The 14,447-nt window shown below is 53.8% G+C and overlaps 6 protein-coding genes across 6 annotated transcripts; 5 read left to right on the forward strand and 1 right to left on the reverse strand.

The window, feature by feature from the left end:
- Positions 1–25: 25 nt before the first annotated feature.
- B0H18DRAFT_1006121 (uncharacterized protein) lies at positions 26–495 on the reverse strand (the record flags this gene model as incomplete). Its single annotated transcript, XM_048028629.1, has 3 exons — positions 26–213; positions 278–424; positions 486–495. 3 exons carry the CDS (start codon positions 493–495, stop codon positions 197–199), a joined length of 174 nt encoding a protein of 57 aa, XP_047893666.1. The 3' UTR covers positions 26–196.
- Positions 496–1,922: 1,427 nt separating this feature from the next.
- On the forward strand, positions 1,923–3,690 carry B0H18DRAFT_1118940 (uncharacterized protein; the record flags this gene model as incomplete). The annotated part of the gene is made up of 6 exons (XM_048033873.1): positions 1,923–2,086; positions 2,148–2,226; positions 2,286–2,549; positions 2,615–2,793; positions 2,841–2,997; positions 3,049–3,690. The coding sequence occupies 6 exons, from the start codon at positions 1,923–1,925 to the stop codon at positions 3,688–3,690; spliced, it is 1,485 nt and encodes a 494-aa protein (XP_047893667.1).
- Positions 3,691–4,070: 380 nt separating this feature from the next.
- Positions 4,071–5,778, forward strand: B0H18DRAFT_1006128 (Alpha/Beta hydrolase protein). Its single transcript, XM_048028630.1, has 8 exons — positions 4,071–4,494; positions 4,565–4,729; positions 4,785–4,814; positions 4,870–4,929; positions 4,983–5,036; positions 5,091–5,114; positions 5,175–5,318; positions 5,378–5,778. Exons 1-8 carry the CDS (start codon positions 4,275–4,277, stop codon positions 5,464–5,466), a joined length of 786 nt encoding a protein of 261 aa, XP_047893668.1. The 5' UTR covers positions 4,071–4,274; the 3' UTR covers positions 5,467–5,778.
- Positions 5,779–5,913: 135 nt separating this feature from the next.
- Positions 5,914–10,465, forward strand: B0H18DRAFT_1006129 (SNF2 family DNA-dependent ATPase). Its single transcript, XM_048028631.1, has 22 exons — positions 5,914–5,966; positions 6,021–6,089; positions 6,147–6,236; positions 6,305–6,433; positions 6,482–6,556; positions 6,610–6,686; positions 6,746–6,864; positions 6,915–7,360; positions 7,426–7,627; positions 7,686–7,775; positions 7,838–8,107; positions 8,160–8,510; positions 8,560–8,629; positions 8,680–8,839; positions 8,892–9,049; positions 9,110–9,176; positions 9,229–9,334; positions 9,390–9,507; positions 9,561–9,664; positions 9,717–9,816; positions 9,837–10,113; positions 10,168–10,465. The coding sequence occupies exons 1-22, from the start codon at positions 5,961–5,963 to the stop codon at positions 10,279–10,281; spliced, it is 3,198 nt and encodes a 1,065-aa protein (XP_047893669.1). The 5' UTR covers positions 5,914–5,960; the 3' UTR covers positions 10,282–10,465.
- On the forward strand, positions 10,452–12,240 carry B0H18DRAFT_1006135 (uncharacterized protein). Its single transcript, XM_048028632.1, has 8 exons — positions 10,452–10,700; positions 10,766–10,818; positions 10,884–10,930; positions 11,010–11,197; positions 11,459–11,531; positions 11,592–11,687; positions 11,761–11,851; positions 12,000–12,240. The coding sequence occupies exons 1-8, from the start codon at positions 10,473–10,475 to the stop codon at positions 12,043–12,045; spliced, it is 822 nt and encodes a 273-aa protein (XP_047893670.1). The 5' UTR covers positions 10,452–10,472; the 3' UTR covers positions 12,046–12,240.
- Positions 12,241–12,740: 500 nt separating this feature from the next.
- On the forward strand, positions 12,741–14,097 carry B0H18DRAFT_1006137 (S-adenosyl-L-methionine-dependent methyltransferase; the record flags this gene model as incomplete). Its single annotated transcript, XM_048028633.1, has 7 exons — positions 12,741–12,840; positions 12,890–12,974; positions 12,998–13,015; positions 13,074–13,321; positions 13,383–13,439; positions 13,492–13,699; positions 13,755–14,097. Coding segments are annotated over exons 1-7 (1,011 nt in total), but the record flags the coding sequence as incomplete, so codon positions are not given.
- Between the last annotated feature and the right edge of the window lie 350 nt (positions 14,098–14,447).

Here is a 14,447-nt window from a genome sequence, read left to right on the forward strand (position 1 = left end):
AGTCACCTAACACTGATATGTATTTGCCCGCTCGCTTTCACGGTCCTCGGTGGACGCCGCCTCCATGCTCCTCCGCACTCCGCACGCAGCGCCGCCATGTCGCAATGAATGACGGTCGTCTCCGCTGGAGCGATGGCAAGCGACTTGAGTGGGTGTGACAAACACTGCCTGGGCCGGTAGCAGCACCACTTCAATTCTATATCCCGATATCAGCTTCGAAAGGGCGTCGCAGCTCAGCAACTGTATTCCACTGTGAGCAGCCAGGAACAGTACTCACCCTCGAACTCCATCGTGTGATCATAACGCGGTGAGGACATGTAGGCGGCAACACGTTCTCCGACAGCCACATCAAGTGGTTCTGCAACGCGGTCGTCGCCAGCGCCGCGCAACCTCCACCAGTACGTAAGTGCGCGCCCATTGTGGACTTCTCGCGATGACGAGTAGTGGGTCGCAACGGCTGAAAGGGGTATTGAGTCCCTTGGAACTTGGAGGCATAGATATTTAACGTAGAGGCGACGCGGATTTCGCCATGATGGGGAACGTAGTTATGATGGCGCCGAATGTCTCCACACAGGATGGTGGAGCGGAAGAGCTTCCGACTCTCGAGTCCCAGATGGAACCACCTGGCCTCGAATAACATCGGACTTGCAGGTATATGATGCCTGTACCGGAAATTATTGGGGAATTCTTCCCTGGTCTACGTTGTGAGCCGCTCCCCTGTCTCTGATCATTGTCTGCACTTACTTACCATTCATACAACCGGGTGCCCCAATGCACGGTACCTATAATGTCAGGTAGGCTAACACAAAGGTATCGCAAGCGCAGTGACACATCGGCGCGACGGCCCAGGCAGGCCTATTAGCATGCCCTGGCACACTGCACATCCAGCCGCAGTACTGCGGCAGCAGACTAAGTACAGCTCGGCGTCCTTAGCAAAACATGTGTCAGGTCAAGAGGCAAAACAGCCTCGCAGACAAGCCAAGCCGTGAGGCCGCATACGTGCAGATTGGAAGGAGGTAACTGCAGAAGACACTGCACGACGCACAGGCGCTGAGATGTTCACGAACCCGCATATAGGTATTGCGCCAGAGAGACAGCCAATGCCGCTCACAAGACGGAAGCGGCTGTAAGGCACAAACTGACCGCTGGATCGAAAATCATGTAAGTTACGAGGACCGCGTACAGGATGGCGGAGAGACTCACCACTAGTCTGGCTAGAGGTTATCTTGATCGCGCCTTGTGGCTTCAACGGAGACCGACCGTCGCTGTGCTACTACAGAAGCAATATATGGTTCTACAGTCTACCGGCGTGCTGTTGAAAGATCCTGCGGGGGTTGGGATGGTTCCAGGTCGCCTGTAGAAGTCGATATGCATTTACCCCTTGGAGCGACGGTATGACAGTCAAAGATGATGCATATAAGTGCCTGAGACACAGAATTCCGTACAACAAGAATGAAACATGACTTTCACTGTCCAGCGGCGAAGGGTGTCAACGTATGGATGGCCATGCTATACAAGCGGTACCGGACCGGTATGCCCACAGTGATCTGTTTACTTGCCTCGTCCCTAGCCCGTTTCAATGTAGAGTCATCAGTTAGGCTGTGGAAGCACAGAGACGCATGCCGCAGACGGTGAGCGGGTAAGCTTGTAGTGAGCTTGAGGCCTTGAGGGCGGCGCCGGTTGGTCCTTTCGGGGAGGTCGCCTCGGTTCGAAGCGGATCGGGCGAGGATCGGGATTATGCGCAGGTGACCGCGGCGAGTGCACAGGCGCCGCGGCCGGGCGTCACCACGATCTAGCTCTGGTCCGGCTCTGGTCCGCCTACTTACACAGGTTGAGACGGTAAACTCGAGCTTATACCCTTCTTATTCTCACCTCACACCCCTCGCAACCCGAGTCACCTTCCTTAACCCTCTCAACTCCCCATGTCGACCCTTTCGCATTATGGCAAGGGTGCCCTCCGTGTGGCCAAGAACTACACCAAGGGCTACTCGCACACACAGGCCAAGGTCCGCGATGCAACGTCAAACGACCCATGGCCACCGTCGGGCAGGCAGATGCATGAAATTGCCCAGTTGACGTACAACCAGTGAGTTGGGCGGACCTGCTAGCTATGAGGCGACAATGCAAGCTGATGTGGCTATGACCAGACAAGACTTCATCGACATCATGGAGGTTTTGGACAAACGACTCAATGACAAGGGAAAGAATTGGCGGCATGTGTTTAAGGTGTGCTATTCGTGCTTGGGATGCCCCTACAGCCAAGACTCACATGCTGTCCGAACTAGTGCTTAACATTAATTGATTACCTCCTCCACGCTGGATCAGAAAACGTCATTCTTTACTTCAAGGAAAACATGTACATTATCAAGACTCTCAGGGAGTTCCAATACATCGACGACGAGGCCAAAGACCAGGGCGCCAACGTCCGCCAAAAGGCCAAGGGCATCGTCGCCCTCCTGCAGGACGAGGCCCGACTCCGGCACGAGCGCCGCACCCGTGCGCAGATGTACGAACGCATGGCTCGCGGACGCCGCTCGGACGATTCGGACGTGACCGATGACGAGAACGCCCGCAGACGCAGCCGGCTCCCTGCTAACCGCCCTCGCTGGGCCAGGATGATGAGCATTTGCGGAGAGCGATTGAGGAGAGTAAGCGCGAGGCGGAGAGGCAGCGCCAGACGGCAGAGGATCTGGACCTGCAGCGGGCGCTCGAGCTGAGTAAGGAGGATGAGGAGAGGAGGAGGAAGTCTCTCCAGGGCGCGAACCTCATATTGTTCGATGACCAAGGGCAGGCGTGAGTGCACGTCCATTACTCCCGTATTATTTCTCACTCCTCTACAGTGTTCAGCAGCCGCAGACGGCTCCGTTGATCGATGCTACCTTGCCACTGCAGTATGCGACGACCGGAATCCAGCCTCAGTACACAGCCATGCCTATGCAGCCACAGTTCACCTCCTTCAACCCCTTCCAGCAGCAAGCCCAACAGGAGATGTTGGCAGTACGTTACTGTTGACTGATCCTATATCACAGGCTGACAGTTGCCCGACAGGCGCAATATGCACAACAGCAGGCAGAATGGCTCGCAATGCAACAAGCGCAAGAAATGCAGGTCATGCAGCAGGCACAGCTGCAAGCTCAGCAAGAAGAGTGGATGCGACAACAAGCGGCACTCCAAGCTCAAGCTCAAGCGCAGCAGCTGATCATGCCCCAACCCACTTCCACCCGCATCGGGTCGAATAACCCTTTCGCTGCCCCTCAGTCCGCGCCGCCCTTGCAGCAAACCTTCTCGTCCAGCCCGTCGCCCACAGGGCCCGCCTCGTTCAACCTCACGGGCACGTATGCTAACCGCGACAGCCTCTTCCACCGCGACCCCGCGCGTTCACCACCAACCCACGAACGGCGCGCCGCATCCGAAGCGGGGACGTCCGCAGCAGGTCCAGGTCGGCGCCCTGTACGCACGGGCGTCGACGAGCAGCACGCGAGGCTCGCAAGCCTCTTTGCGACCCGCGAGGAGGACGGCGTGGATACGTTCGGGAATGTGGGCAATCTGCGGTTCGCGGCGACGGAGGCTGGCCGGATCGTCGTGCAGAAGACGGGCCATGGGAGTCACAATCCATTCTTGCAGCAACAGCAGCAGGAGCAGCCCCAGCGGAATGGACGTGCGCAGGACGGCTCGTTGATCGATTTGTGAGGTGCGGGTGTGCGACTGCCTCGTATTCTCGTCGTTTCTTCGTCTGCATCTAATTTTGTAGTTTACTGTCCTCACCCTTTGCCCTCGAGTTGCTGTTCCTGTCATTGAGGATCCTTCGGACAGCACGGATACGGAATACTCACACATCTTGTACCCTAGTGTATTATCTGTAATGTCTATACGATACCAGTGTCTAGCGGACCTCCGATTGCGTAGATATAATTGTACATTAATGCGCCTGGCTTTCGTAGCCAGGTTGACTTACTTATTGGAAATATTTTTGTTGTCACCCAAAGCTTGTGCCGGCCGTCCGTCACCGTTGCTCCCAAGGTACGCTTCCCGTCCCACGAAGTCAGCCGTGGTATCTCCTATTCCGGCGGTGAGAGATAATGGCGTGCGCTGGCAGTAGCTCCCCAAGATACAGCAGCTGACCTTTGAGTGCGCGTTATATACACATTGGGGTCCACCTGATCGTGTGTTGCTCTGAGCAGGGGCTATAGGATGCGATTGCGTGTCTGAAGAACCCTGAGCAGGACCACCAAGCTTGGGCTATCTCTCGTTGACCTCCAGCACCGTAAGCAGACATGGCGACGATAGCACGCGCACCGGGGGACTGCTGCATCAAGACCGTCGAACACTCGGGAACCGCGCGGGGGACAGTCGAGAAGTTTGCGGGCGTTGACACGTATGTTTCGCGTCCGGCTGAATTGGGGGAGAAGCGGAAGATCATCTTGTTCTTCGCGGACGTGTATGGGCCGTTCTTCCTGAACTCGCAGTTGATCATGGATTATTGGGCGTCCAATGGTGAGTGCCCATCCGTCATGCTGGAGGTTCATGAGCGGGTAGAGCGATTGATGATTGATTATATGGATAGGGTACCTGGTGTTGGCGTTGGATTACTTCGAGGGTGATCCGGTGCAGAATCACCTGAGCAAATTGGGGAAGAACTACCGCATCGAGTTTGACTTCGTCCCTGGGAAGCTGATCCGCGCCAGGCAGATCACGCCGGACTGGCTGGACGCGGTGAAGGAGCAATTTGGTGAGTCCTGTTGTAACACCAGTGTCATTTTGGTATGAATCCTTCGGCGTGGCAGGGACATCGCAGACGCAATGGTTGACTGTAGGTAAGCCGTATCAGTGGATGTTGAGGGAGGAGCCACTCAATGGTATGGACTGCAGGATATTGCTTCGGCGCACCTTTCGTGATGGAATGTATGGCGAAGGACTGGATCACCGCAGGTGGGCCGAGTTGTACAGCCTTGACCGGACGGCGATTGATAATGAACACGAAGGTGCATTCGGGCACCCCGCCGTTTTAAAGGATCAGCACTTCCGGGACATGAAGAGTAAGTGGAGAAGAATTGCTACGTGAAAAAGCACTAACCAATCGTCAAACATAGAGCCGTTGCTACTCTCGTGTGCAGGTAATATCCTGATGAGCTGAGGAAAGCTACCTCCGGTCGGCTGATGTCCATGCACCACAGAGGTCGACCATACTTTCCCCTTGGAGTTCCGCCGCCGGGCTGAAGACATCATGATTGAGATCAAGGCCACGTACCATATTCAGGTCTTCTCCGGGGTGACCCACGGCTTCGCGCTCAGGGGGAACGTGAACGATCCTGTCGCAAGTGAGTGACCCACGCAAATGATGTCGAGTGAGTGCGAGATTATTGACCATCTTGGACAGGATGGGCGAAAGAGCAGAGCGCGTCGACGATTTTGAGCTGGTTCGACAACTTCTGTGCTGCAGAGCAGCGGCCTGAGGTCAAGCTGTAGAAATGGATGCGAGCGATCTGCCGTAGGAGGATGGATGACCGCGTGCTACTCCGGCCTGTTGTACATTCATGTCGTACTAAGTACTAGCACCTGAAGTCGCTGGCTTCAAGATTATAGATCCAGTATTGATAAGTACTGCTTCAACGTGGTCTCCATCTGTAGAGATCGAGAGAATCATACTTATGCAGCGTAGGCGATTTACAGAAGTCGGACGTCGACCATTGAGTTGAACCAGGGCTAGTTGAGCGTGCACGCCAATGTGATACAATCAGATATTGTTCCTAGTGTCTGTCATCTGTCACAGCAACAATTGTCTGAGCAGACATGAGGAACTGGAACAGAGTCGAAATTGCCAGTGACCAAGAAGGAAAGCGTGGCCCAGGCTTACATAATTCATTCCCGCCTGTGGCGCACGCCTTTGCGCGCGTCGAACTCCAGTCGCGCTTTCATCTCTTCTGCCACCTTCCTCGTCGCGTTCTGCGAAATCATCAACGATGAGTGTAAGCTCGCGCGTCACTCAGGCATGCCCATCAGCTCACCATTATATCTACCAGACCCTCGACGTGCCAATGGAAGAAGACGTCCTCAGCGACGTGGTACCCAGTAATATAGTCTCACGTCAGGTTGGTGTCCATGTGTCGTTTCAAGAACAAAAGGCTCAGACACTGTCACAATTTTAGCAAAGTGAGGGCGGAGAGAGTGAGTATGACGACGAGGCCCAAGAGGAGGTGCCGGATGTGGATGAAATTCAGAGCGAAGATGAGGACAGGGTAAGTGCCGGAGCTCAAATCGCAGTCTAACGCGTTCAGTGTAGTCTGACGCGTTTCCTTTGCTGCAGGGCGAGGGAAGCAGCGCGCAGTCACCATCCAAGTCAGCTCGCGCACAAGCGGCTGTCGAGCGAAAGCAGAAGCGGAGGGTTGAAGAGGACAAGTTGCACGTGAAACGACAAGCAATGGACAAGGCTAAGGTAGGCATTTCATTCTCCATCTAAGACCGTTCTGCTCATGGTGCACAGATCTCCGATGCTGTCAAGCGATACTCGTATCTACTCGGGCAGACCGAGCTATTCAAGCATTTCGTAGACATCAAGGTAAGATTGCTTGTAGTGGCTAAGTGATGTATACATACTCAATCCCTACCCAGAAAGCACGCGACCCCGAGTATGCTGCAATGCTGGATGCTCAACCTAAGCCGAAAGGCAGGGGTCGTAAGAAAGCGGTGTACGTGGTTCACGTTCTTCACATGCACTGAAGTCATGAATTCATATGTTACATCACAGAGACAATAATGCTCGCCACCGGAAATCAGAGAAGGAGGAGGATGAGGAATTGCTCAAGGGAGGCGAGATGGCTGCGGACGGCGATGACCAGCCCTTTGTATTCGAGGAATCCCCGAGTTGTGAGTGTACTGTTACGAGCCTTACGCACCCGTGCTGACTCCTTCACCAGATGTCAAAGGAAAAATGCGGCCATACCAGCTGCAGGGACTCAACTGGATGGTCTCTCTGCATCACAATGGCCTGAATGGTATCCTTGCAGACGAGATGGGTTTGGGAAAGACGTTGCAGACCATCTCTTTCCTGGGCTATCTGAAGCACTATCGCAATACCGTTGGCCCACACTTGGTGGTCGTCCCGAAATCAACGCTGCAGAATTGGTCGCGCGAATTCGAAAGATGGACGCCTGATGTCAATACCGTGCTATTGACGGGTTCCAAGGAAGAGCGGGCGGCGCTCATTACAAACAGGCTTATTCCGCAGGACTTCCATGTGCTCATCACGTCGTACGAAGTCTGTCTCATTGAGAAGTCTGCGCTGAAGAAGTTCTCATTCGAGTACATCATCATCGACGAGGCGCACCGTATCAAGAACGTGGACTCCATCCTGTCGCAGATAGTCCGCTCCTTCCTCTCGCGAGGGCGTCTGCTCATACAGGAACACCTCTGCAAAACAACATGAAGGAACTCTTCGCGTTGTTGAACTTCATTTGCCCAGAAATCTTTTCCGACTACGCCGATCTCGAGAGCTTCCTGCATAAGGACGACACGGAAGCAGATGAAGACGATGCGAAGAGCAAGAAGGTCGTGGAGGCGTTGCACAAGATTCTGCGGCCCTTCCTACTGCGTCGCGTCAAGAGTGATGTCGAGAAAAGCCTGCTGCCTAGTAAGTGAATCAGCAATATCATCCCGTGTCTTGTAGGTGACTGACCCATATGATGTAGAAAAGGAAATCAACATCTATGTCGGTCTCACGGAGATGCAGCGGAAATGGTATCGTTCCGTCTTGGAGAAGGATATCGATGCTGTGAATGGTAGGCACCACTCGGGTTTTCGGCCATTTAGTTTTTTATTTATTTAACTCACGAGCTCTTAGGTCTGACGGGCAAGAAGGAAGGCAAGACGCGGCTGATGAACATGGTCATGCAACTGCGCAAAGTCACTTGTCATCCTTACCTATTCGACGGAGCAGAACCTGGTCCACCATATACAACCGACGAGCACCTTGTCGAGAACTGCGGGAAAATGGTCATTCTGGACAAGCTGCTGAAGTCCATGAGGGCCAAGGGTTCGCGCGTCCTCATCTTTAGTCAGATGAGCCGGATGCTCGATATTCTCGAGGACTATTGTCTATTTCGCGGATACAGTACGTCCCTTGTGATGATCCGTTCTGTTGATTTTCCTGATGGGATCTACAGAGTATTGTCGTATCGACGGTGGCACTGCTCATGAGGATCGTATTGTCGCGATTGACGAGTACAACAAACCTGACAGCGAGAAGTTCATCTTCCTTCTGACCACCCGTGCTGGAGGTCTTGGTATCAACCTGACGACTGCCGACGTCGTTGTACTCTACGATAGCGACTGGAACCCTCAAGCTGATCTCCAGGCCATGGACCGCGCTCACCGTATTGGCCAGACGAAGCAAGTCTACGTCTTCCGTTTCATCACTGAAGGCAGTGTTGAGGAACGTATGCTCGAGCGTGCAGCTCAGAAGCTGCGCTTGGATCAGCTCGTCATCCAGCAAGGTCGGACGCAGTCCACCAAAGGTATGTCGTGATACAGTGCTGCTGAGCACCCGTCCTCACCCATACACAGCCGCCAACAAGGAAGAACTGCTGGATATGATCGCACACGGCGCCGAGCAGATAGTGAACTCTTCGGATGAGTGAGTGGATTGTCGCTGTAGTACGATACGTCACTTACGTTGTGTGCTAGTCTCATGATTAACGACGACATCGACGCCATCATCCAGCGTGGAGAAGCACGCACGACCGAGTTGAATAGCAAGTACGAGGTTCTCACTTTCGACGATCTGAGTAACTTCAAGTCGGAGGCTTCCGTACAACAGTGGGAGGGCGAAGACTTCCGGGCAGGAGTGAGTATCCCTCGTTTGATCAGCGATTCTCCGTGGCTGACTCTCATTGTAGCAGAGGAAGACGCTGCAGTTCAACCCTCTGTCGCTGTCGAAGCGTGAACGCAAGCTCAACTACTCGGTCGACGGCTACTTTAAGGATGCCATGCGTGCAGGTCCGTCGAAAACGGAGAAGGCACCAAAGATCCCGCGTGCCCCGAAGCAGATTCAACTGTATGTTTCGTTTGAAGTCGTCCTTCAGGGGACCCGTCTAATATGGCTTGCTCGTCTTAGTCAGGACTTCCAGTTCTTCCCCCCTCGGTTAGCTGAGCTTCAAGAGCAGGAGTTGGCGGCACACAAGGTTAGTATCTCATCAATGTCGAGTGAACCCGTCCTGATGTATTGGGTTGTAGAGAGCAAATGAGATCCCAGCCACTCTTCGTGAGCCCGCTGGTCCAGAGGATACTCCTGAGAAGCTTGAAGCCGAGCGACAAGCAGCTCAGGAGTACATTGATAACGGTAAGCTTTCATTGTGCCGTAGACTGTACTGACACTGATGAGACGCTTTGTTCAGCGGAGCCTCTGACTGAGGAACAGCTCGCTGAGAAGGAAGAGTTAATTGCGAAAGGCTTTGAGGACTGGAGCAGACGTGACTTCCAGCAGTTCATTCGTGCGCTGGAGACATACGGGTGGTGAGTTGCCATAGCCAGACCTTCTCGCGCAGGCTGGCCAACATTCTTTGTAGGACCGATAACTACGAACTACTGGCATCCGAGATCCAGGACAAGACTCCTGACGATGTGGCTAGATACTATCCTATCTTCAAGAAGAAGTGGAAAGAGCTCGCCGGTACGCATCATCCTTGAGTTGATCAGACTTGTTGAATTCACAAATGATACAGAGTATCCACGCGTCAAAGCTCGCCTCGAGGAGGGTGAGGCCAAGCGGAACAAGCGATCAAACTTGGAGGCTCTTCTTTCCAAGAAGATTGCTTCTGTCCGGTATCCTATGCAGGAACTAGAGCTCAACTACCCACCACGAAGGGCAAAGTCTACTCTGAGGAGGAAGACCGATACCTGCTCTGTCGCCTCAATCACTACGGCATGCGTGCAGACGATGTCTATGAGATGATCAAGAAGGACATCACCGAGTTCCCTGTCTTCCGGTTCGACTGGTTCTTTAAGAGCCGTAGTCCGCAAGAGCTGCAGCGGAGATGTAACACTTTGCTGGGCATGATCGAGAAGGAGGCAGAGGTGAAACAGGCCGAGGAGGTCAAGACGAAGAGCCTCAAGAGCAAGGTTTGTCCAGCCGCCACCTACATGTTGGGCATGACTGACTGATGCTATGTATAGAAGCGGGGCATTGAGGACGTACAGAAGGCAGAGGGAGACACTAGGTCGTCGACGCCTGCTAGTACCGCTAATGCTGCACCAGCGAAGCGTGCGTACAAGAAGCGGAAGACATGAAGTTTCACTCTTTGCGACCGCGTCCTTGGATTCCCTTTTTGTCTAGCCATAACATAGAATACTGTACATGACACTGTTATTATGAGTTGTATGAGATGCATGCTCGGGGGCTGCGTTTGGTCGTGTGGGCGGTATCCATCTGTTCCGCGCCCGATGTGGCGGTTCGCGTCAAAAGTAACTCGTCCATAACCATGTCGGCTCAAGTTGCCTTGCCAGGTGACTTCGGCGCAGACACGCCTCCGCCATATAGTGAGAACGTCCCCCACAACCTGCGTCGAGCCACCGCCCGTCTTCAATTCCCGCCCTCATATGTCGTCGTCGGCATATATAGACTCTTCACGGATAGGAATCTGTTTGTCCCAGCATGGAAGAAGTGCCAGCATGGAGTCGTGAGAGGTCTGGGAGTTGGGTTGGTGTGGGTGCGTCGTCCAACCTCCTCACATCATGTTCGGATTGTTGACAGGTATGGTCACGGTCATTGTAGGCAGTATCGACCTTCAAGCTTCAGCGTTGGATCATAGAACGTTTCTACATGAAGTTCGTGGGTGGTTCGCACCGTTAGCAACTCGGAGTCGCATTCCTTACAACCTTGTTCGCAACAGTTCTCCTCGAGTTCTGGGTCTCTCGACTACGGGACGACGTTGGGGTCGTACGTGCCCTTTGATCTACGTACATGTGCGTATGCTACCTCGCGTGCTTGACTGCCGCTCATGAGCATCATATTCCAGTCGCCACGTTCTTCTTCGTGGCCACGCAAGTTTCTGGCATCGTCACATATTTCGTCTCTCATGGTCTCCGCGTTGCACGAGAGCGAGCATACAACCAAACCATCGAGTCCAGGAATAAGGGGCCGGACTTCTGGCATCCGTACGTGGAGGAGTGGGACAATCCTCCTACAGTAAGCAAGAGCGTTGGGGTCACCATATCCTGAGTGGTACTTTGGGAAGGTTTGCCATCAGACGTGAGTGTCATCTAATACATTGCCCGTGTTCAGCGAGGCTGATCGTTCTGCGTGACTGTCTGTAGTACTCTTCTTGCATTTGAAATTGTCCCACTTGTGGGCATGGCCATTCTGCCTGGTTCCGTGCTCTTGGCACGGCTCGTTACCTCCACAAGCCAGTAAGTGAGGAGCACTATGTGATGAGAAGCTTGTTTAGATTGACCCTTGCACCACTAGTACTTCCAAGCGAAGGGTATGACCACGGAACAGGTGTCCATCTTCATGGAGGAGCGCAAGTGGGACTACAGAGGTGCGAGAATCAAGCTCGTGGGCTTCCTTGCTATGCTCACACCATGATGGCGCCCGGCAGCGTTCGGCTTCGTCGCAGCTCTTCTTGAGCGCATTCCGCTCCTCGGACTGGTATTCTCGGTATCGAATCGCATTGGCGCTGCTATGTGGGCTGTCGGTACGTTCCTTTACTGGTTGTCTCACATTTGTCAAGGAACGTGTTGGTTCTTACGCCGGTGCCGTATCGTTAGATCTTGAGAAACGACAGCATTATGTGGCTGAGATGAGAATACCTCCGGGAAGCAAATCGAACCAAGTGAAGCTCATTGAACGCTCACTATTGTACTTGTAAAGCGACTGGCGATGCAAATGCGATGTCACTCAGATCGGACGTTGTGAAGCTGTTGCGGCGTTTGACACACAGTCGTTTGCAGCCCAGCTGCGCTAACTCGCTTCGTGCTTATCATGCCATCATCCTGCCGCGGTACAGTACTGAAACGCCCAATCGTCTTTCTAGAGAGTCGTCACAGGCCTGATGGAAACCATGCACTGCGCTCGTGCCCTCTGGCGTACCCTCGGATATGGCTTAGTATCAGATATACTGTTGTGGTAACCCCATTGAAACCGGTCGCTTTCGCGTCCCGCCTTACTCAAACACGGCGGCTTGGCACTTCAAGGCTACAGGTGAGCTGGCTGAGCTGCCATCTCATGTTATGTACCGTTCACTTCACCATAAGGGCTCAACCGTCCGTATGCATCCGTCGTGAAATGCATATGAAGTTGGCCCTGTGATTGGAATGATGCGGCTCGTTCTGCTGCATGGTACAGAGTGTACCACCCGGGGAGGTCCTACAGCCGCTGAAGAACATCGCTTGTGTCCTGTGCTTCTAGCGTCCTCCTGAGGTATATGAGGTTCCAGTCAGACGAACAGGAGGTCTCACACATACTGCCCTGCGCATACGTTATGTCGCTGGCTGGAAGATCGAGAACTCCGCGCCCTGGTCCACCTGATAACGACGCCTCCGAGGTGGTCATCCAGGAGTGGCAAGCAGGAGCAAAGAACTCACCATCGATCCATCGACTTCGCTTCTCCCCTCTCCCGAGCTGTTCGATGCAAGGAGGAGCCTATTGGGTGCCTGCGGCATGGTCTCGGACATCGTCGCTGAGCCACAACACCGTCTTATGGAGATAGCCTCTGAATACTACATATCACGGGCTCTGCATGTGGCAGCGGAAGGTCGCATTGCCGATTACTGTCGGATGCAGACCAGCGGAAGGCATGCATGTCAAGGACATCGCTGAAAAGGCTGGCGTTGACCAGCGGAAACTGGGTACGTGCCCTCTGACGTGTTCGATCGCCTCACGCTGACTACTGGATAGCGAGAGTGCTTCGCGCTCTTTCCTCCGTGCATGTGTTCAAGGAGGTCAAGGAGCTTCAATTCGCCAACAGCTGGACGTCACAGGCGTTGCTGGTAACGATGCACTGAGATGCTGGCTCTTGACTAAGTATGCCGCCCGTTTCCATCAGACTATGGACACTCACAGCGCCCGAACATATTTGCAGCGGATTAGAAGTTTACACCGCATCAGAAGGTTTACTTAGAGTCCTCTTCGATCCAGCGCGCAAGGCGTCCCATTCACTCCATGATACGGCCTTCAACGAGGCACATCACACGAAGTTGACCTTCTGGGAATTCCTCGAACAAGGAGAGGAACAGCAAGATGGGACTGTGAAACCTCGACGTGGGCTGGAGATATTCAGTCTTGCCATGTTAGGCGGTGGACGTGTTCACGCGCCTCCATTGTACGCGGGTACGTGTGTCACCACTTTCTTGGTCGACAACCCCCGGGCGCTCACAATTCGACTGCGCAGACTATCCTTGGGGTGCACTCGGTTCTGCGACTGTAGTGGACGTGGGAGGAGGCGTAGGTAGGTTCAAGCTTTCCTCGCCCCAAGAGTAAGACATGACCTATCTCTGTAGGCGGGATGTGCCTAGAGCTGGCGAAGAGATATCCGGAACTCAAATTCGTTCTCCAAGACAGGCCGCCCGTGATAGAGAAGGCCAAGGCTGTATGGCAACGCGAACTACCAGAAGCCATAGAGTCGCAGCGTATATCGTTCATCGAGCACGACTTCTTCACAAAACAGCCTGTCAAAGGCGCCGAAGTTTACTTTATGCGCAATGTCCTGTGAGTCCCGCGGAAAGCGCCGCTGTTCTGATGTTTATAAACACCTTGCGCGCAGTCACGACTGGCCAGATGATGAGTCTTGCACGATCTTCAAGCACCTTCACGACGCCATGGGCCCCAACTCTCGCATCCTGACTGCCGACCAAGTCATCCATACTACGATAGGCTCGAAGTACCTCAAGTCCGCCCCGTCACCATTGCCAGCCAACTACGGATACGCACATCAACTGGCTCATATCCGGGACATGAACATGATGACGCTATTCAATGCCAAGGAACGCACGCCGGAGGATCTGGACGAGTTGGCACAGCGGGTGTCGTTGAAGGTGGCGAAGGTATGGGAATGCCGCGGCATGTTGTCGATCACGGAGATGAGGAGGCAGGAGGACGTCGCGGTTGTGGCTACGGCCCTGCCGTCAATGGACAAATGACTGCATGAGATAGGAAATTGAACTCTAAGCAGGTATGACGAAGTCAGTAAACATGGTCTACTTAGGCGTACCGCAAGCCGCGAGTTGTACAGTATAACGTACCAACTTGGCCATGTGCCCGTACGCTCTTCGACGTTGTCATATGCCGTCTGCCGCCCATGATGCGCCCTTGGTGAACCGGACCATGTGTCTCAGATGATCCATATGGATCGTTTTCTACTGCCCAGGGCATTATCCAGAGAGGGAAACTCATGCTATATTCGGCATCGGACATTACAGACGACCGTGCCTGGACCCCCTTGCGGGATCTTACGACA

The sequence above is a fragment of the Fomitopsis serialis genome, assembly GCF_022376445.1.
Source record: "Fomitopsis serialis strain Sig1Antser10 chromosome Unknown B0H18scaffold_31, whole genome shotgun sequence".
Classification (NCBI taxonomy): Eukaryota; Fungi; Basidiomycota; class Agaricomycetes; order Polyporales; family Fomitopsidaceae; genus Fomitopsis; species Fomitopsis serialis.